General features: G+C 37.5%; 1 protein-coding gene across 5 annotated transcripts in view; it reads left to right on the forward strand.

The window, feature by feature from the left end:
• The window catches only part of LOC122577867 (neuronal acetylcholine receptor subunit alpha-7), a 260,880-nt gene that overhangs the window by 192,412 nt on the left and 44,861 nt on the right, over nucleotides 1–23,607 (forward strand). For 2 of the 5 annotated variants that reach the window (XM_043749581.1, XM_043749578.1), the window contains one exon: nucleotides 14,954–15,040. The exons of the other annotated variants lie outside the window; for them this stretch is intronic. In XM_043749581.1, the coding sequence (XP_043605516.1) occupies nucleotides 14,954–15,040 (87 nt within the window). The remainder of the gene's footprint in view (nucleotides 1–14,953; nucleotides 15,041–23,607) is intronic. 5 annotated transcript variants of the gene reach the window in all.

The raw sequence follows: 23,607 nt of genomic DNA on the forward strand, positions 1-23,607 counted from the left end.
CTTTCGCGTCGACTCTTCTCTTTCTCTGAACGTTCCTTCCTAAACCTCTTCTACAAGAATAACCCCCATAGGCTTGTGTTACATTAATGTTTAGATTATTACCCCGTTCTATGACGTAAATTCATGACAAGTACCAAAAATCTTAGCTGCCTAAAAAGCCATCTATCTATAAAGGTAATATAAAGAATGACGAGTAATCGTACCTGGAACGATAGTACGCTGTATTTTTAAACGGCGGGAAATTATTTTCGATAAAATTGTAACGATCATAATCGTATAACTGGCTTCAAAATTTAAAGAATTTTCCAATCGTCCTATACAAATAGTACACCTTTCTCGCATCGGATTTTATCAAAATTGAATAAATATCTCTCTTCTTTTCTACTCTCCTCGATATAGGTACAGTAATCGAAATTCAACCAGCCTTTAAAAAAGATATATTTACATAGTTGAGAGCATTAATTTTTCCAATATCTTAGGCACCTGTATTATTGGTACTTGAGTTGTTCAACCCCCTTGAGAAACGTGCACGGTTCTATCGTCCCCCATTTCTTTGATGTATTGTATTAATTGTTCTTAATCTCGAACGAACGAGTTCGTGTGTTTAGAAGAATAAGTTAACCAACTTAATTGTCCCTGTGTCCCCGTGTCATACTTTAGAGAATTACTCGTAGCACCGAATTCCTAGGTATACTGCAAGGGTCAGTCAAATGTTAACCGGACTGCGTGTAGCACATGTCCACAGTCTCGCGTATGAAAATGATATCGCGTAGGAGTTCAAATAGGCGTATCTTAAAGACGTGTTAAAGACGCGCATCTTGTTCGATAGTTAACAGAATGAACGAAAGAACAGTATCGTCTTCCGTTGCACAACGCAAACCCGCTGAAATTTTGCATAGGTTGCGGCTACAGTTTGGGGATGAAACGTTATCGGGAACCCAAGTGTTTGCGTGGCATAAATCGTTTTCTAGTGGACGCGAATACGTTCAAAATACACCGTATCCGCTACGTCGCAAGACAAGTGTAACGCTAGCAAACATTGGAGCTGCTCGGCAACTGATCGAACATGTTCGACGCATAGCAATCGACGAAATTTGCTCGGAAGTTAATATTAGTCGTGGAAGAGTGGTCTCCATCGTTCGAAACGAGTTCAAGTTCCGCAAGATCACGACCACCTAAAGAGCAGTTAGGAGGTCAATTTTTCAACAGCAACGAGGTAGTAGAGCAATTCCTGTGCGATTGGCTTCTAACCCAGCCCTCCATTCCCTAGGAAACTGGAATGGAAAAATGATGAAACCAGCGGCAAAAGTATATAGAGAGAAACAGAACGTAGATAGAAAAATAACTCAATTATTCTTTTTGAAACAAAACATTTGACTGAAATATAAAGTTACAAACAAAGTTCGGTTTATATTTAACTGACCCTCGTACATTGCTGTTAATTGCCTGTTGAAAGGTCCTATAGTTTGCCCATAGCCTGCCGTTTCACCCCTTGGGGGTTTAGCAAGGGATATTCCATCAGTTTATCGGAAAGCCCGTGCAAACAGTAAGTTCAATTTCATGGGCTGATACGCTCTACTTCCTTTCTAACGCGATCGGATGTTGTTTCAATTTTTCGCGCAGAAGATACGTCTAGCGATTCCATGTTGAGTTAACGTTTCAGCTCCTTTGCTTTCAACGAAACCAACGGCAAGTGCAACGCAAGTCCATGCGCGATACAAATCTGTAACTTGATCTTAATTCGAACTTGTCATCGCAGATGTTTATCTAATGTTATCTCTGCTAATTGATATTAACAATTGAAATTTCTAACTAGTATGCCAGAGAGTCTTGCTCAGTCACGGAAGAAAAGATTTCGTCGAAAATGAGAAATCTGAAATAAAAGATATTTTCACGCCTTGTAACAGGCGTTGAATAATACGGCTTCTGATATTAACAGATGTAACAGGGTTTTTCTGAAAGAGCTGATAAAGTGAGAATCTTTTGCGGCGATAAAAGAAAATGTATTCGTAGGAAAAATTAAAAATTTGTTTTCATAAGCCTCGCCTGAACGACCTTCGTGATGCGCCTTTTAAGATGAAATCGTATGCATAACGTAGACGTGTAATTTATTTGCTGCTCAAAGCTACAGCCTGTAAGTTGAATAACGTGTAGACACTTCTGAAAGATTAGCAAAGTTTAAAGAGTTTAATTATCAAGAAATAATTCCAGTGATAATTAGCTCTACCGCTTTACTGTGAAGAAATGAATTAAAATAGATTTTCCAAGTTAATTCGACGGTACTTGCTCGCAGCATTATGGAATTATTTTAAATATTTCAAATGTTTTTATCGTGTAATCGCTCGGGTAAAAATACATCGAGCGTAATTAAATTATTAACAATCATCGATTCTTCGTTTCAGTGCAGTAAATCGACGAGAAAACGCCGAATGCAATATTACATTCACAAACAGAACGATCGTTATCGGGAGCAATTTATTATCCTTCGTGCAACAAGTATTCCCTTAAAAAATAATGTTACCTCTGAATAATTTTTCGCGCTCCTCGCAGCGGAGAATTTCCATGCGACTACTAACCAACCTATAAATGAGCCACGAAAAGCTAAGGAACCTCGTTATCTTCTACTATGCGCCGATTAAGGGAAGTATGTGACAGAAAGCGACTCGCGAATCGATCGATCTCCACGTTACTTGGCTTGTTCCTCATCTGTCGGTCCGCGACAACGATCACTCAACGGGATAACTGCAGAGAAACAGCGGAGGAAGAAGAAGAGGAACGTTAGACAGAGATCAGGAGTCCTGCTCGTTTGAAAGTGACGGCCAACGAAAAAGAAGAAATGGTTGAGGAAAATTTAATTAGAACTTAAGTGGTAGGGTAGAAGAATATGCGGGACGTACCACGAGACGGTAGCCCAAAAAAGGTCAGTCCACTGCAAATTCGTTTACGGTTTCTTTATTTTCAACGACAGTCATTTTCCTGCCAGCGGCATAGTCAGTCGCCTTTTTTTTCACGATCCGTCTGTGGTCGTCCTGCCTGCACAGCCCGTCGCGTGTTCGTTTTCTTTCTCGATTTTTCTCTTGGTCGTATCAACCACCAGGGAAACCAGCGACCGCGAGTGCGGCCATGCTTCTGAAAATTGCTCCCAGCTGACTGAGAGCAACGACATCCCGTCCCGACGACGAACTTTCTTTCCCAGGCAATTAGCGACGCGCGTGCCGCGAAATTAGTTCCTAACGAGCAATCGACAGAATCCCCAGTTTTTTCGGAGCTGTTGATCGAGAAGAGGGAAATTTCCGTAATGATTGTTAACGAGCATCGAATTCGCTGTCAATTAGAGTCCTGCTGATTTATTCGAGTGTCCAAGGTGGGCACGAGTTGTTCTGTCGCAGAGATGGTAAATTGTTTGTTCGTCGACGGATGCTGTTGGGAAAAGATTCAGCTACTCGTCGAGTTAGCAACATCGCGACCGAAGGATTATTGAACGAAAGGTATTTAGTGGCAATCGTCTTTGAGGATTATTCGTTGCACCTTCCTAGGACTGTCGTGAGTGTAGGGATTAGAATCCCGAGAATCGTTTTCACTCTAACTTATAATATTGATTTCATTAATCAAGTAATATCTTTATGGTGAATTGTAAAAGTGTTTCATCTCTGTCTTCCGAAGCAGACACGTAAGTTGTCATAGTTTTGTTAAAATATTATATTTACGTAAAACAATGTCAGCTATCGATATTTATTTCGATACTCGGCTAACTGCTCTGTTTAATTCATCGATTTCCGTCAAATCCTTCGTCCATTCCTTTACAAAATCAATTTCGATTTATTCGGAAAAGGGAAGGAAGCGATGAAATAAGAAGAAACTGTATTAATTTTAACGTTGCTAGAGGAATTTTCCTAATTAAAAAAGAAAAAGCCCACGGTTGGTCAGTCCTCGTCAAAATCACATGCAAAGTATAACGACGTGGCATTTCCATTACGATCGAAATTTTCCTGGCTCGACAGGAAAGTGTTGCGTTACATACGACCAAGGTTCAACGGTCTCTTTGGTCCCTATTATTCGGCAATCACACGCCATTATTTTCCGCAATCGACGTTGGTCACGGCTGGAACAACAAGCCGCAGTCGCATCGCGACATTTGGAATGGCAAAATGGAAATAAATCGAGACAGGATTTCCGATAACTGCATCCACGGTGTCGCGTTACGATAAACAGAATCGTCGATTTTTCAACAGAAAACGACAGTCCGAGTGGACTTCTCGGCCGTTGCTTCAAAGGAACGAATAATTTCTCGATTATCGTTATGGCAGCTGTCCCAGGCAATTAATGTTATCCCGCAGAAATATCCCGTTCTCGTACCTGTTATCGGAAAACGAAATCTTCTTCGGCGAAACGTTCAGAAAAATGGTTGGTAAGGGAATCGATTTCCTGTTGGATGTTTTTCTCTGATTTTCTCCATTTTTCTTTGTGCTGTTTCCTCCTCCTCCTTTCTCTTTTTTTCTGTTTTCCATGCTGTCTCTTTTTTTCCTATCTTGTGCCCAGTCACCTTCAATACCTCGCAGCGAAATCGAGAATCCATTCTGTTAGTCCTCAACGTGCCTTTCAGTGGCGTTTTCAAAGGTAGATCATTTTAACGAGAATAAGTAACAAAGCCAATTTCGAAAACTGCATCGAGAATGTCGAGAAACTAATTAACTTCCTTTCTCGCGTTCCTTTAACGCTTTTAAGCGTGACGTTCGTATCGACTTCGGAAGGCCGTATTTTTCCAACTCCAAACAAATTTTTCGTCAGAATCGTCAGCTCGAGCTGACGTCGAATGTGCTAACGATCGCGTGGAAGCGAAATTGTTCGAAATTCGTGGCTCGAATCTCTTGTCAGTATCGTCGGTTACCGGGATTAGATCGGTCATAGCGTGGAAGTGGAGCGACGCGAAAAATTCGTAATCACTCGCCGCATCGTTTATCTCCTCTGTGCGCAACATTCCATTTGCTTCTTACGGCGATCCATTTATTAATTCGACACCGGTGGTCGACCCAGTTCTCCGCTTAAACGCGAAAGCCCGATGGAATAATGCATAAATGCCGGCAAGAAAATGGCGTCAGGTGGAAAAAGCTGATACACGAGCGACTGGCCCGGGACGCCTTTACGCTGATATTTTTTTGAGCGGCTTGAACAAGCGGCTCGATCAACGACACGCCATGCAAATTTATGCGAAAACTTGCTGCTAGCGTGGAACAGTCGACTCGGAAGGCAGGCCATCAGCAGCGAGCTTTTACGCCAACCTTCATAGCGAACCTTTACCGTGTATACTTGCGTATGCATCAGCCTGCTGCGTGACACTCGTATTATACACAATATTATATTTATGCCAATAAGTTTACTTTTTTCCCAATTTTAAATGATTTTTTGTCTCGCCAGGAGAGTGGAGGAGTGTGAAATCAGAGAAAATCTATTCGATATTGTATATTAAATTATCGGAGTTTTATCTTTCTTGATTCGCTGACTCGTTAATAGTCGAAATTAATTAATTTGAAAAGAAAAGAATCTTGCTTCGTATAGGTGCCTTATTTCGTTGCTTAAAACGTTTATATCTTCTCTGATCTTTCTCATCTTCTGGAAACGTTTCTACTTCAAAGCAAAACATTTCTGTTTCAACACTATCAATTTCTTCCATTAGTTTCGTTCTTTTCCTTTTCCTTTTTCTCTCTTCCCTTTAAAATTAATTACACATTTTTGACGGAATATTTCGTTGCTGAATACCAACGACACGTTCGAAAATTTCCACGAGCAATTACATTTTTACTTGAGGCAGCTGGAAGTTTTAGTTGAAACTTTAATGGACCAACGAGTGGAACTACGCGGATTGAAACTGGAGCAATTAACCACTGTATGATACCATATGAAATGAATCGAACAAAGAGCATCTTTTTACCTAACGGTCTTATCGCGATCGTTTCAGTTACACGTTCCTTCGTTGATCTTTCTCTTGTTTCGTTAAGTGCGCTTTTTATCAACAATCCTCTTGTGGTCCTTTAACAAGAAACTAAACAAGCAAATCGATCGTAAGATACCGTACAGCTGACAATTATGAAAATAGCAGACATATTGCCTATTGCTAAGTACCACTATTGCTAACTACCTTTCTGTACGTTTCTGCACTTCTAAATTCTACACTTCTCGAATACGTAGACGTCCACGGTCTAATAAGGAGAATTGCGGTGCACAAGGCAAACTTCTATAAAATTGTTTCTAAGCTCAAAATATAGGAAGAAAGACTGTTCTAATATCACATTGACGATTTTCGTTCGACGATTTTTATTTCAAAATTCATTTCAATTTCAAGGTATGTCTTTAATCCGACGCGGAATCGTCATATGGATATCCAAAGTTGTCCGATTTTTCCGCTTACTCGATTCGACCAACTCTTCTTATATGTGTGTACACTGTACACGCCGTTTACGTAATGTTCAACATTAGAAATTTCAATTTCCATCGTGGTTCGGGGCCTACGATATTGAATCTGGAGATTCGAGCCGGACGCACCGACATCGACCGATAGAAAAACTTTTCGAAATATCGGAAATGCTACGGTACAAGCGACTGCGTATGAAACGCGACCAAACCATAAAGATTTATCTGTAATAAAACAGAACTGGAAGCTGCGGTTGACACGACTTTCGCATCTTTATACGGAGAAATAAATTTGCAAAATTGTTTAAATAGCAAGAGACCTCGTTTTCTTAATTCGACCAGGAAAGCAACGTACGCTTGTATATCGTGTAATTTTCCTTTTTTCACTGACTACATTTCATTTGTACCTTTTTCGTTGTTTCCTGCGATCGCGTTTAAATCGTTGATTGTACGAGAAGGGAATAATTCTGTAAGTAGAGGAGTAATTTTACGAAAAATTTAACCCTCCGCGCGTTCCTTTTACATCGATATAATTGAACACAATTAAATTTCAGTGGACGTACTCGATGCAGTTTAAACGTAATTAGAAAATCGAGTTCTTAATCGTCAGGAGTTCGAGCACAAAATTGAAGAGATTAAATTTCGCGGCCATTAACGAGCGGTAACCAGAAGAAATTTACTTCGAGCGAAAGGCCGAGACGCGGAGTTCCTTCGACGAAAGTATTACAGTCCGTCGCGTCGTTCGAGGAAAATGTCCGAGGGAGTTGCTGCTGCCTTTCGCAGGTCTATTCACATGGAAGATATTTGCTTATTTCTTGCAGAACAGTTGAACGACACAAGCTTGGGAAACTTATTCGGATCCATCGACTGCGATGCTCGATGCTTCCGTCTTTTTATTCTTTTTATAACAAGACATCGAATTATTTCGCATCGCAGATTCTTGAGAAATTTCACGTTTAGAAATCGATAAATTTGTTTTTTCCAAACAACTGCGGAATATAATTAATTTGTCGAAAATATTATTATTATTATTAAATAACAAAGCACGATTGTGGTAGTAAATTGGAGAAGTAAATACAAAAACTGGTTGACAATGTTCGCGCTGTAAGACAAATTATCGCCATCTGTAGCTACGGTAGCTGTGCCTATGTATGTCACGTATGCTGACAGCAGTTTCAACAATCGAGTTCAAAGTTCAATATCGAAAACGCCTTATCAGAACTCGTAGTTTCCCGCTGGGAGGAAAACATATCCGCGGAGCGAGACTACCCAAAGTTCAAGACGAGTTTTCGTCGTCGTGTAACTGTTCTTTCTCTGCGGCAGGATGTGTAAATCCCCATTCGAATTTCTGAACAGGTCGCCAAGTAGTTTCTGCGCCAGTTCGTGCATACGTCTAACGCGACGTATGGCGCATGTCAAGTTCAGAACTGCTGACAAGGTTATATTTAGATTGAAACAAACCCTTAGAGCATGCTTCCGGACGGCCAAGCAATTCTAGAACTCCCGGGACTCCTGAATTCCAGGATTCTTTAAGAGTATAAACTTCGCATCCTATTAAATTATACTACATTTTCATCCGACTACACCGATGCCTTAAACCCTGAGACACCCTGTGCATTTTGATCGCTATTCTCCATTCGGTATTTGAACTATTTTCTGCGTCAAGTCGAGATAACGAGTTTGAAGTCTCCGCAAATTGCATTCCACCGATCGTAAATCCTCGGTTCTTTTTCAATCAACTATTTTCTTATCTTTCCCGTAATCCGGTCGCTATTTAATGCTGCCCTAACTCGTAGTCGATTTCAAAGCGTTCCTGGATAGTTGCAGAAGCACCCAGCGATAACAGTCGTTTGCGAACTGCAAATAACGCTCGCCGAATCGATTCTAACGACCCTGGCCGCAGGCGTGTCTAGTTGATACGTGAGAACTACGTTCCTCCTTTAAACGCTATATTTCCGACGAAGGAGCAGCGTTCGATTCCCTGTTTCGATGAAACCGTCGATGTAGTAGAATGTCGTTTAAACGTTTCCATTTAGATGTCCCATAACGGGGCCATTCTTCGAAGCGAACGATGTGTCCTCCGACCTCTCTAATTTGAATCGAAGATGACGTACAAGTAACCACTTCGATTATACGTGCTCTGCAACCGAGATGCTCTGCTACAAGGATTAGGGAAAACAGAGAAGAACTAGAGGTGGACAAGCGATTAAGAAAATGTCAAAGTTCCGCAACCCTAATTAATAGCTTAATTTCTCTTGATTATCTTTTCAAACGGGCAAAAGACTATTTCAGGTTATTACCGACTCTGGACAACTGTACGTGACAACCACTTGCTCGTAAACATTATACGTATTTCACTGAGACTCTCGAAACGAACGGCGTTTCGAGTAACATTCGACGCGATACTTGCACGCGCCAACTTGCCAACTTTCTGATTAGGTAATGGATCCGGTTAGCAGAAGTTCAGGATGAACTTGAAATTAATCACGTGCATAAGCATGCGTGCAAGCTTTTCTAATTACTCAGCCACTCCAGATACCCGCGAAACCTATTTCTTTGTCATTTCCATTCGGAGCCACGTGTTTGTCAGTCGAAGACATTCTACACGCCTGTTCCCAACTCTCTCGTCCTTTGTTTCGATTTACAAGCAAATGGTAGGTAGGGTTTGTATGTTCGACAAACCTTCAAATAGCTGATTATAATTGGCGTTGATACAAAGTTCGTTTCATTATTTAGGGAGGAAATATTTAGATTTCGTTGATTAAACGGCGAAAGGAAAGTATTGTAATTCAAGTTGCATTAAGTTAAGTTTATGAAAGAGGAAATATCGAGTATTATAGTTTCGATTATCAAACTTTAGAGCATAGGTGGATTAGTTTTCAGATTGAATGTAATTCTTTGTCGACGTTGTGATCAAGTTTGACTCGAAGAAACTTATTCTTCGGAACTGCGTTCCGGTAGAACGCAGCGAAATCATGTTTCGCCACAACGAAACTCCGATTGTTGCCTAGCATAATAATTCGCAAACGTTCCACGGGCGATGAAAATATTTCAGCCACCGTGGATTACATTGGCGAATTCGATTTTACCGAATGGCGAGTATTTTATTGCATTTTACAGCGGCCATGCTTCATGACACCAGGGACCGGTGTCACGTATAAATTTAAATTCCATCGACGTAATGTCCACGGTTATATAAATCGCGGTATACGGCGCAACGCCGTTCCAAAAAATCATAATAATCGGAAATTTCATTCTCAGCGTCTACGCGCGTGCACACACACACGATTTAATATTTTTCTCACATTGGTTTTCAATCGCACGAAGCAACCAGAAACGCGATCTCGAGTCGCAGATCGTAGCAGGTAAATCGCAAAGCAACAAGAAACGAAGATAAGAAACAGAGAGAAAAATATAGGATGTTTCAGAACCGTAGACCGATCGACTAGGAAATGCTGGAGGATGACAGAAACATACCTGTCTGTGAGATATATTTATTTTCCTTTCCAATAACGAAGCTTCGAAGATACAGGTTTCGAGTGCCTGCTGATGACCAATCAGCCATGTAGTTACTCTATTTCTCTGGTTGCATCCATAAAAATATAAATCTGCATAAAGATTCGCAGTTTATCAATGACATTAAGCACATACTGTGGAATTCAAGTGCGAGAACGAAAGTACATTCTTCGATGTATAAGTGATTGCACATCGGCAGGCGCAAGAAACCTGCGCCTTTATAGCTTCGTAACTAAAGAATAAGACAAGACGAGGTACGAAAGCTGGTTTCTTTTGCCATCTTCTACCATCTCCTGCTTGACTGATCTGTAGTTCTGAAACACCCTGTATAAGACACCTAATCAATGGTACCAATATCTGAACAAGAAGGGAATAACGAACGCCAGCTCGGGGAATTCGTTCGTTTATCCGCGATACTTGAAGAGTCGTTGAAGGTACAACTATAATGCAAGTTGCTGAAGCTGAAAGGGAGCAGAGATTAGCTGGAACGATTTCGCTGGCCGTTCTGTACCAGTTTTCATCGGGAGACGGTGTAATTGAATTAATAAAACGGCGCTTAGGATTACGCTGGAACCAGTGCACAATCACACGGATGGATTCTTTCAAGTGCACAGCTCTCGATGTACTTATTTGACTCTCGAGTCACGTTTAATGCGGTGAATCGTCATTTTTCGTCTCGTCCAAGAAACTTCGTCGAGACACATTCGCGATATCCGATGAAAAATTGAAACGTCTTTCGATCGATGGAAACGGCACTGAATCGCTTTAATCATCAGCCGCACGATAATCGCGATGTATCAACGGAATCAGAACTGTTTAATCAGTTTACGTGTTAACCGATTCGGTATTTATTCGGTGGCGATCGGTGCAATTGCAGCACAAAGCATTGTTTGATTAAATTATATCGAGGGATAGTTTCGAACCTGGTAGGTATCATCACGCGTGGGTTCGGGAATTTGCGGAAACATCGATTCATTGCGTTATTGATAAAAGCGGTTTGATTCGGATTCGGTTACTCGACTATTCCAAAGCCGAATTTACGCTGTTTCGTTTTGGAGGAACACGGCGGATGAACGCAGTTTTCATCAGTCGTGTTCCTCCAAAGCGAAACGGTGTGAATTCGGCTTAAGTTACGAGAGACAATTTAAATACTATTACGATCTGTGCAAAGTTAATAATAATTTATACAATTAAACCTATAAATTACCATATAACACAACGTTTTTCCTTACCTCGGTTATTTAATAAATAACTAATCGCTACATCGGATCTTACAAAATTATCTTACAAGACGGAAATAAACGCGCAGCACAAGAATTTAGCAAGATATTTCGTTTCTTTTCGCGAAGCTAACTTTCGAAACTGAGAAATCCTTTCGTTTGAGAAGTACTTCTTGCGAATACACCGCACGCATCATCTAATTACCGAGCTCAGAATGAAAATACCCGTTTCCCGTCTCTCGACGTTCCTTTCCTTTCCTTTCTTCGTTCCTAAGGAACTTTCAACGATAACCGTGGCTACTATTCGAACTCCGTACACGTATCTACAGGCCACTCTATTCTCCTTACCTGTGATTTCTTTAACGTAGCAAATATAGGAAACACTTTTCGAGATAGATCTATAATTGTAGATTGTTCCGAAGACTTAGCTGCTATCTTTTCATTGTTAAAATCATTGTAGAAGTTGGAGAATGTATAAAAAAAATGTATATTTTACATATTCACTGTGTTTTAAACAAACGAAAGTAATATTACATTAAAGAGAAATACGATACCTTTATGTGAAGCTATCCGACGCAATCTCCATTGAATTTCATTGCAAAATCGAAACACAAAACAAATACATATCTACTAAAACGAGATGGCACTGTGTAATTACCTGCAATGTTGGCTCTCTTTATTCGATCAAAATGTATAATTTGCTGTTCGTTCCAATTCTTGTTTTCCATACCAATTACGTCTTCAGCACGGTAGACGTTACAAAGAAATTTATACCACTACCTGCACGCGTTCTAACAAAACGTTATCTGACAAGCAATATCAAACAATCAAAATAATACGTATCGATACTCTCGGATAAAGCATCACTGTGCGTGTAAAAATAAGTCAAAAATAAGGAATACGATTATTGCGCGAAAACTATTTGCAAAAATTAAGCCAAGCATTATCGAAATCGTATTTATTTGATTTGTTAAGATTCCGATAAGTAGACGTTATTTCGTGTCGTATTTCTCAATATTCAGATATCTCACAAAGCTCTATTTTTATTGAAAAATTTCAGCAAAGCTTCATAAGCACACAAAATTAACGTTGACTGAGCAGCAAATAAAAACACTTTGCCCTGTAATAACATCTCGATATTTCCAACTAAGTTGTAAATCCCGTAGCAGTCGCAAATAAGCCAACGTTTTTCCGTCGATGCCGTCAACGATATTTCCTCGAATGGAGTTTACATTGGATAACGGGCATCTACATCGTCGATTCAAAGCTTCCAGTTTCAGCGAGTTTGTTAATCTGAGCAAAAATATCTATCGATAAATCGATGCCCGATGGAAAACCGACGGACCGAAACCTGTTATCTCGAATGACAGTTTGTTTTTCAGAAACTTCTGAACGACAAAACTTGTCCAATAGGCGAACGCTTGCGCTGTTTCAAGAGGCGAGAAGTACTTCCCGTTGATAACAATCGTGAAACTGGACTTTGATTCCTTTATTTTGTCGCCCTCTTCCTATTACTTTCATTCCACGCTCTCTTCATTTGATAGTCACATATTATCTTTTCTTTGCCAGAACATTTTCGTTTACCGGCATATCGTAGCTAGTTTTTATCTTTTCATAAATATGCATTGTTATTATCCTTTATCATTGTGTCAGCAACATAACGTTACCTCTTACACCTAACATTTTTATTTCTCCTGCCATTTTGCGCTCCCATTTTTTTCCCCTATTCATTATTCAACCGCCTCCCTTTTTATAAAAAAAAAAAAAAAATACCATTTATTCTCTTTTCTTCCTTCATCTACTCCATCATTCCTTGTCTTCAACATTTCCTTCTCCCCCTCTGAATTCGGTATTTCAAGACGTTAAATTTAGCGTGAACGCGAAGTCTGGCCAAAAGAAATTAAGCGGAGTGTTGATATCAAGAGTGGATTTATCGATGCGCTTATAAAAAATACTTTCGTGCTGTTCCCAACGCTTGATATTAACGCTTTTTGTACAGTATAAAATGCAGGAGTTTGAATGAAAATAGGAGCCGACGACTGAGTAGGGAAACAATACAGCGGGTTTTCGCGCTGGAAAAAGCCGACGATTTTTCTGCTGTTTCGCGGACCGCCCCAATCCACTACCGATGTAAATGCACCATTAATTCTACACCGTACGGAACAAAGAATTGTAAAACAGTCACTGCTCGAATCACCCCTTTATTTACTACGATTAAATAGAAATTCTCTGATACCGTTAGAATTTATAATTATGTCGTTCTCGCGACACTTCGAACGTCTCATACACAAAAGATATACAAAGAAATTGCAAAATGATGCTTACTCTATTCATACATAATCTTTATAGCAATAAATTCGTTCTATTGGCCACCATTTTTTAACTTAAACGAATAACAATTCAAGAAGCGGAACGTGTAAAGAACTGATGGAAAATTCTAAAATAAAGTAAAATTATTCGACTAATACAAAATATAAGAAATAAAACTATTTCAATTTCATTGTTTATAATACATATTTTTGTTTCTGATTCCATCGAAGCTCCTGTTTGCATTCGAATGGTTTTGCAACTACAATATTCGACAAATTTTACATGAAATATGTAAAATATTTCCATACATATCACGCAGTTCCACGTGAATAACTTTTTCTCGAGACGAGCAGATTTCGATCTATCACTTTTTTTCGATCATTATTTTTCAAAGGGGAAGGGAGAAACGGAAGAAAGCTCCACCGTGGCAATATCTTCTTGCTGATAAAAATGTCACCGTGCAAATCACCGTGGCCACTGTTCGAGTTCACCCTGTTGCATAACCTTCCTCGCTAGCTACCCGCGTTATTTATTATTTAATCCATTCCTCCCGTGGGACTCGATAAACAGCGGCTGTTCCTTCGCAATAAAACTCCTACGATACTACCGTTAGGCGAACTTTATTTCCGGCTACGATTCTTCTTCGTAAAATATCGGTCGATGTTATGTTTTTTTCATTTGTCTTGTAAATAAAATTTTCTAGACTATTCTTTATCGTCAAAGATACTGAGTTTCTTTTTTATGTAACTCGGCAATGTACATTTTAAAATGTACGATAAATCGATTTATGATAAATGTATGATAGATCGATATGCAAGGACAGAAAGTATTTCTTTTCCTCTGATCAGGATTACGAATAATACGTACGTAATAATAGATCAAAAGAGATCAATTTTCATTGGCTCGGTTCATAGAATATCAAAGAATTATTTCTTGCAAAGAGCTACAACTAAACGGCTATTGTATAATACTTTAATATTCCCCGAGCTGGTTAGTAGTATAACTGAGATACACGATTTCCAACTCGTGCATGCGTGAACATTGCACAACCGAAATCACCAACACTTTATCAACAAAACATCAAATAAACAAAATATATTTCAGAAAAGTTTCAAGTTTCAAGAAAGAGCGAATCCCTGAAATTTACCTAAAAAAATTATATTCCAATTTCTTATAAAAGACAGAAGTACGAACGATGCATCTTATAAAAGTAATATTACTATTTCAAAGCTCCTCCTGGTAATCCTCTTTCGACCTTAAGTATCAGTTTAAGATCAAGTAAGTTTCTGGATGGAGGACAAACACTGCGAGTTCGGCTGTTTTAAAGCTGGGGATTCGCTTGAATCTTGATCCTCGAATTGTCGGCGATCTGGACGATCAGCGGATAGAATCAAGGGACGACGCTCGTGCCAATGGATGAGCACGATCGTCGGTTTACTTGCTTCGAACGCGAATACGAAATGGATCATTGAACAAGCTGGGCTCTACGACTGTTTCAGGAGTGACCATCTTGTTATCGCTGACGGTGTTCCTGAATCTCGTCGCCGAGACCCTGCCCCAGGTCTCCGACGCTATACCACTGTTAGGTACATTGAGTTTCTACAAACAAACGAGTGCCAGTGTGGATCTCTGTTGTTGAGAATGGACTTACCCTTTTCTTTCTATTTGATTCCCTTTATTTTGTGTTTAGTGTGTAATGAAATTTTCATTGGAGACTTTCTTCACATAAAATTAGTTCACACACGGTATAAAACCATACAAAAAAAAAAAAAGAAATAAAGAACTGAACATTTTTTTATTTCCTTTTTTTACCTCTTTCTGGTTCTGTCCTGAACTAATTTTATAATTTCATGTTAGATAGAGTATTTTTATTGAAGGGTGTTTCGAGCGCTTTCCTCTTCTTTAATGGGATTATCGTCTATCTTCTGTTTTAACAATAAACAGTATTCAAAGTACAATCATTGGAGTCTAATAGCCTTAAATGAAACGGTGCACTCAATGTCTAGATTTCTGTGGAATATATTTCTGACAACCGGCAGTTATATTTTTTGCTCTGATTATTTGCAATATCATGACAGGCATAAATATAGTCGAAATTTTTATAAAATGCCATGTTATGTTGCAACCATATATTGTTTGCAAAACAAACAGGCATAACAAAATCATATGAGGAAATATTCTAATAATTTTTTTGATATAATACGATAGGTAATTATCATTCTTTGAAAAACAACGGACTTTTTATTGAATGTTATAACAATACATTATGCAAGAAAGAATGTAATATTATTCTCATAAAAATAGTACGATTCTTTGCAGTATTTATTGTATCTAACCGAGAATATAACTTAAAATACGAACTAACCTTGAACAGTAATAAAAATTTTCTAACATTTCACTATTCAAGTTAAATTACATAAATCCCAACATAAATTAAAATACTAAATTATAACGATTAAAACTTAACTTAATTCTTTTGATAATGTATCATTCAACGCAAAATTACGGCAACTTTGTTAGTAGCGTATACTTTTCTATTATACATAACCTCAATTATGCCCAATATGTCAACGATATCACTACAAAATTCTCAATTTCTTACCTTCTCTTCAGCAACGTAGGGACGTTGAAGGAAATCTCTTTTCTCCAGTTTCTTCCATCTTATAATTCGGAAACTTTCGCGGCACCTTTCCTGAATTTAATTGAATAAGTTCATGTCTCGAACGGAATGATTCGACGTTTGCCTGTATATACTTACCAAAAATCCACTAACCCGGACACATTCCTCTACGTGCACCTGGTTTCATCGCGTTCTTTTTTCGCCAAGCCATTTACGTTCACAGACCCACAGATAACAACAATCCGATTAGTTTCGTCTCAGTCGCGACAAGCTCGTACCACTTGCTGCATCGTTTCATCGTTTTCTTCCATGCTCGTGGCGCTGTAAAAAGTTTTTTAATTTAAATCCGTCTGTGGCAGTGCGCATGCTCAAACTGAGTTTCGAGAACTCGATATATCGATATTTCGAGATTTCGTTAATCGATCGGATTACGTTATTTTATTAACCCAAAGCCATAAATAGTAAACCGTTCTTTTCTTCGCATTTTGTGCTTTATTTTCTATTTACAATCGTTATAATTTCATCTTTCGTTTTAGTTTGGTAAGAAGAATGAAAATTAGAGCACACGTGTATACCCAGTGCAAGTTCGTGAAACTGGCGAGTTTATAACGGGTACACTATCGTCTCGTTTTATGTTCACGTGATGATGAAGTTCTTGTTTTATTACTACTTTTTCTCTACTATTCGTCGCTCGACAAGATGAACACGAGTCGGTTAAACGACAGGCGTTTGCTGTAGTAAATCGATAATCGAGTAAGTAGATATCAATAATTTTAGAGTACTTATTTACAGAAAGTATTTGGTAATGAGATCAGAGATTATCGAATATCGATTAAATTTTAAATATACTTTCGTCGGAATATATAGTACAATATTTTAATTAAAGTAACCTAAATAGATGTAATAGATATAATAAACTAGAAATTGATTATTTTCTGAAACCTTCAGATATTATTTCAGGTTGATGTTTGATACGAATCCATGCTAGAACATATATATATTTAGAAGTATAATACGACGGATCGATTTATATTAACCTCTTGGGTAATACTTAATTTTAGATACTTTTCCTTTTGTAAATAATAATCAACTTTTTATCTGAAATATCTCGGTATATTATAAAATTCATAGTTTCTTTCACACCTCTCATTTGAACGACTTTTTCGCAGGTTTTAAAAGATCTCTCAAGTTGCACATAATTGTGTATATACAGCGTGATCCGAAGTATCGACACTGTCTGGAAAACTTCCGAAACGTAAAACGTAAGAGAAGTGCAAAACATCGATGGAGGAAATTCGATTATTTGCGTATGACGAATGGAAACAAGTCTATTGAAACTATCGAGAATGCTCGTCAATCTTCCGTTCGAGACGTTCGACTTGTTACGTATTACACCGAAACTCTATCCCAGTGCAGAAACGCGCGACCGTGTCGAATTTCGACGTCTGTCGGTCGCGTGACCCGACCGTATATATTCTTTTCTTCTTTTTTTTTCTCGATCAGGCCATCCATTTAGGCTTTTATCGGCGATCGAGGTAAATTAAAATGCTCCGGTGCTTGTTCGACTTGATGTCAGGGCCTGTCTTTGTTCCGCTGTCGTATCTCGTTCCTGATTCCGAGGGTAGATGCGTCTATGCCGAAGAAATCGGCGTTTCCTTCGTCGTGGATGACACCGGCGATATTGGAACGCGGAAAATTAATTAAAAGGGAGTCAGAACAGACTGAAGGCACACTGAAAGTGGTGAAAAGGAAGCGGGGCAATTTATCTTGAGGGACAGAGAATGGAAAGGGTGGCTGGCAAACGTTCGATAAATTCGTATTAACGAAAGATATGGACAGAAATGTCTGAATCTTTCATGTCCAGAGACTGACGAATGTCGATCTGCGAAAAATTGATAAAATTACCCTTTCGTCCTTATTACGCCCAGGGATATCGTTGTACGCACAACAACTAGAAAATTTAGACTATCTCACGATATAGCAGTTGACAATAGTTAAAAAGCAAAACGAGTTTTCGTTAATATCGTTTGATGCTGATTATTAAAAAATCACTTGCTGACTTGTCACACTTGTACATTGATTCGTCAACGTCGATTGCTTGACCGTAGAAAGATATGACACCTAAATCAAATCGCTTCGTATTTTCAAGCTCAATGGCAAATTTAAAGCACATCTTTCTCCATCAAACAACGCAACGTTTTAACCATAATGCTCCTCTTAGTACTACCATTTCTTTCCTCGCAGCGAGTGATTACACACTTCCTCTCGTCATTTCTTTCGCGTCACTTTTTATCACCATCATTCAATTCGTTTTCTTTCTATCTCCGGCTATTACGACACACGCCGACTATTCCTAAGGCGAATCCCATTTCCGCGGTCGAGAACGCGAACTTTAATTATCGTGGCCTTTGTATTCGTACGCGATGTTATAAAAGGGCGAAACGGTTGCATTCGTAAGGGCTGACTACCGTCATTTGTCGCGAAGCGCGTTCTATGCTTTCAAACTCCTTGTTACCGATATCGCCGAATATTTCACGACGCTGCAGAACCCTCGAATCGTTTGGCAAATTATAGAAGCAAATTTCGTTGGATTCCATTGATATTCTGTTGAAAAAGTATACGTATATATAATCAATCGTGATTGCATTGATTTTACATATTCCTTTTCTTCCGAGACTTCTTTTAAAGCCTCACTGGTACAGTACTAATTTGCAAATTTTATTTTGCAAATTTTATTTTGCAAATTAGTATTGTACCAGTTTACTCATTTAACAACGCGTTGCATTTCTTACGACAATTTACAACATTTTTATACAGTACATTATATTTATATTTCTTACATTACATACAGCAAATTTCATGAATATACGCTTACTGAGACTAAAGTAAAATAATTAAATTATAAATGAATGCAACAATACGTTAAAGATGTATAGCTATAACTGGTTGAAAATACCTTTGTTACTTCAATTTTTAAGTTGATTACATAATATTAACCAAGAGTACAATGTATGCAATATTTGAGTGAATGTTGTATATCACTCAGAATTTGCATCAATTTTCTATGAAGGAGTGCACCGTTTTATTAAAGTCACTTAAAATATTCCCAATTAAGCTGTTCAATTATAAAATGCGACTATGACATCCTTCAAAAAATCCACTAATTTCTGATTAATTGCCCATTATAATACCTTAAATGTGCGAATGCTTGTGGAAAGTGTACAAAAGGAATGCAATCGAATGCTCGACCCTTTCACTCGATTCCTTTTTCAATCGTCCCTTTTCAAGCATAATACATAATCATCAAAGATACTCAGAAATCCTTTCGTCCTGACGAACATTCTCGTACAACTTGTGTTTAAGTTGGATGTTCGAAATTGAACGATTTACGTTAAAAGTTTCCATTTTGCCAACAAATTAACATCCTGGCGAACTCTATTAATCAATAAAAGAGAATTATTTGAAGACAAGGCGACTCGACATCGCAGGCCGCTGTTCTCGTAACACGAGAATAAATTCCACCACTCGTTTCTCTCCGATATTCTTTTCTCTTTTGATCCTTTACGCTTCTCTGTTCCCTACGTCCTTTCTGTTTCCAGTTTTTCTTTCTTTGTTTCCATACATGAACGACCGCGATTCCCGTTTTCTTATTTCCGTGAAAGCGGTAATTGCCTGGTTTTGTGTCTCCCTCCGATGAAATAACAACGAGATACGGTTTTCAAGCTCATTATCGTTTCGAACTTGACTTGGCAATTATTGTAATTATTCTTTAACACCCACCCACTCACGGTGTCAGCCAATATATTACGACGTTAAGCGATACCCAACATATTACGTCAGTGTCGTCGTATTATGGCAATCAATATTGGATCGTACGTTAGGAGACCTCCGTCCACTTTTTTAAATCGAAATTTTCGTTAAAAGAAAAAGTACGTTGCACTTCTCTTTTTGCGAAATACTCTCCTTGATCTTTCGTGTTTTTTATCGGGTATTTATAACAACAAGAGACACATTCGTACACATTGTAAGCACGAATTTAATAACAGAATCGTATACGACGAGTCATTGAAGCCATGTTTTTCCTACAATGTACAAATCTCGAGTCAAGAGTGCTTGTATTTTCAGCAACGCCATTTCAATGGGAAAAATTAATTTGAGATAAAAGCACGTATATCAATAACGTTCCAATTGTATTGAAATGCTTCTCTTCTGTATTTTTGTTTAACCTGGAAACTGTGCAAACTCGAATTATCGTAACAGAAACTATTATCGATATATCGTGAAATGAGAAATTGAATTGAAATATATTATTTTCGTGGTATGAACTAGAGAAAAAAATATTTTCTGCGAATATATTAAAAAACGACAATTACTAAGAAATTTTACCGTATACGCGTAAATAAATTATATAGCTAGAATGTGCATGTAATGACGGGATGTAAGCGCGTGCAAGCAAACGCTCAAGAATGGCGAGAGGATGAAACGAGCTATGAAATACGATGGGAAAGTCTGTCAACTCCAGAATGTAAACGTATCTCTATGTACACAGAAACAGGGATAAATGGCGAGCACTACGGGTGGACATAACTCCGAAAATAAGTCTGTTATATAAAAATAAGAATTTGTGGAAACGTTTGTTTTATCCATTGGTAGGTTCGAAATGTTGCATTAAGGTTTATTTATTGGTTTCCATCAAGAACGACGAGTGCATCGCATATCGTGGCTAGATTTGACATTTTAAATGTAGTATCGATTATTTAGTTTGTTAAATGAAATCAACGATAACATGTTGGAGCGATATACACATCAATGTGACTAACTTTCTTATCATAAAATTAATTATGAGAAGGGTAGCACTATATAAGAATTATGACATCACAACATCTTAATCCTTCGTCCGCAACCTTGTTTTTACCGACGCAGTCCTCATACTGGATCGTTTAAGTCTATTATCAATTTTAGATTTTGTGTGTCTCAAAAACATCTCGAATACCCAAAATTCTTGGATACTGTTCCACGCTTCTAGAATATTATCCAACAGATTTTATTGCTACACGTTACTTTAATTTTGTTAGGCGAAGCAAAATTTCAACAAAAATGTGGAGAAAATAAAACACTACTTAAAATTGAACGAGTGAAGTTTTAGACCTAAATAACGTTTCCATTTATGCACGTGTTTATATTAGTTACAACAAAAGCGGCAGCTATTTAAAGTTATATTAGCTTTGAACTTACATTCTCAGAAGTAGGAAATGTAAAATTATTGTGCAGAAGAAATTCGCGGGTTTTGTTCAACAGCTAACACTTGCGATTGCGAGTAATACAGAGAGAAAATATGAGATCTGAATATGGAAATAATAGCAGACCCTTAATTTAAAGTTAGGAAAGAAAGAGTATGTAGTTAAGGAAAATATTTTCCATATTACATTTAACACTTTGTCAATTCGTGTTTCTTTAATTTACTCTCATACAATCATAATTAACAGTTACAATGAAAATTTGTAAATAATTATCGTTATAATAGGGAAATATTAATTTCGTTATTTTTACTTGTCTATTAGAATATTATCGTATGGTTTAATTAACATATTCTACGTCATTATTATACATATGTACGTGTCCTTTTTCTTTCTTTTTTTTAAACTGAAATATTGCATGTAACAAATCACACATTGGCAAAATCGCTTTCGCTAGGAATGTAATTAGAACGAACAATCTATATTTGTTATAGAATGTCGTACGTGTAAATTCGCAGAAACTGATTTAACAGTAAAACTAATAAATCAATAAGTTAATAAATCCTGCAACAGTTAAAAAAAATGCACTGCAGGGTATAACATTATTAAATACTTATTAACAAATAATAAATTGTAATAATATAAATAAACCACCAAATATCAGATTAAGAATGTATAACTAAATATATCAAGCCTGTGAACGTTAGAAATATCCATTGCAATACAAATAGCTTGCATTTTAATTACTATTGATTGAACAAATATTCAACTTTCCTTTCTAAATAATGAGACTCAATTTGCATTTAAAACAAGCTTCTATAAAATACACTCTGTTCAAAATTTGTTTACAAACGTCTGTACGCGTAAATAAATAGCAATCGACGAGACAAAGACGAAGAACATATCAGTAAACAGGCCATCTCTGTTACCTGTGATATGTGAAAAAGTATGTGCAAGTATTTGTTACCTTACTAGTCACGTTCGAACGATTTCATGTCGGTTGTCGCTAAGAACACTTCACGCTCGTTTTCTTCCTTTCGTTTTCACGTGCTCTCCTTCCGGTTTTTCCACCTCACGAAAACATGACATTTATATTTTACACGCAATTCGGCCTTGTGTCCCAACGTGATCTCGTTAGTACAACCATCGATGCCGAAAGAATCGCGCCCCTATTTTTATCGCGATTTATCTGTCGTTTCTTTTGTTTTTCACGGTTGATTGATTCGCGTGTCGAAACGTTTATTGTAATTCTCTTGATTTTCCTGAATGCGCACCCAATAGGATTTTAGCGGCTCTCTAATAATACACGGACGAGATTGAGGGGTTGAAAGAAATTTGAAAAATTAAAAGGAAAAATGCGTTAGCGCGATATATTATAAAATGAACTAATCTGAGAGGAATTGCTGGTTTTTGGGAAATGGATTTACTTCCTAATTTTAAGTTCTCAGACCCTAATACCTATAAATATAATATATATAAATAAGAATTGGATTTTAGTACATTTTCAATAATATTTAAATCGTGTTAGATCGAAATCTACATGGAATGGATTAATTGGAAGTTTTATAAACTACTCTACTTCGTAATAAAATAATTGAATTAAACATATTTAAGCGTAATATATCTAAATTTTGTAAAGCACTAATTTAATATATGAAAATACATATAATTTAATACATGTAATATATAAATATATATATATTAAAACAATTAATGTTTAAACCTTTGAATTAATGTTCAAACATTCAATGAAATTATTATTCATTAACAACCTACTGCAATGCAATAATTTCATTTCAATGACAAGCATGAATTTTCAAATCATCCGAGCTTGTACGATTGATTTTATTAATCGATGAAATTTAATTAAAATACAAAGACTAATAATCTGAAGAGTTATTTTATTCCATTACACAAAGGCTGATACCGTGTGGGTGAATTTACGAAAGATGTGTCTCTGTAACGTTAAAAATATCTTTGCAACTGGTATCGAAATCGAACGAAAACGCAATCCAGGCTTTACCAGACGATTGACGGTTTATTTACTGTTGCGGCAACTTTTATTTCTATTTCCAAAGATTCAACTGTCGTTTTGCTCACCCTCTTTTGTCTCTTTTCCAGTTACGTGGCTATATATTTTCTACACATTGTCCTGCACAATGTACTCCCATACCTCACTGTTATATTTCAATCACTTGATATATTCGTATATCTATCAACCAACATGTCACTAACATATGATATTTTTACACGAACAAATATACAAGCGCTCTCACATACTCGTTACTTATACAAA

Source organism: Bombus pyrosoma, linkage group LG2 (genome assembly GCF_014825855.1).
Source record: "Bombus pyrosoma isolate SC7728 linkage group LG2, ASM1482585v1, whole genome shotgun sequence".
Lineage (NCBI taxonomy): Eukaryota > Metazoa > Arthropoda > Insecta > Hymenoptera > Apidae > Bombus > Bombus pyrosoma.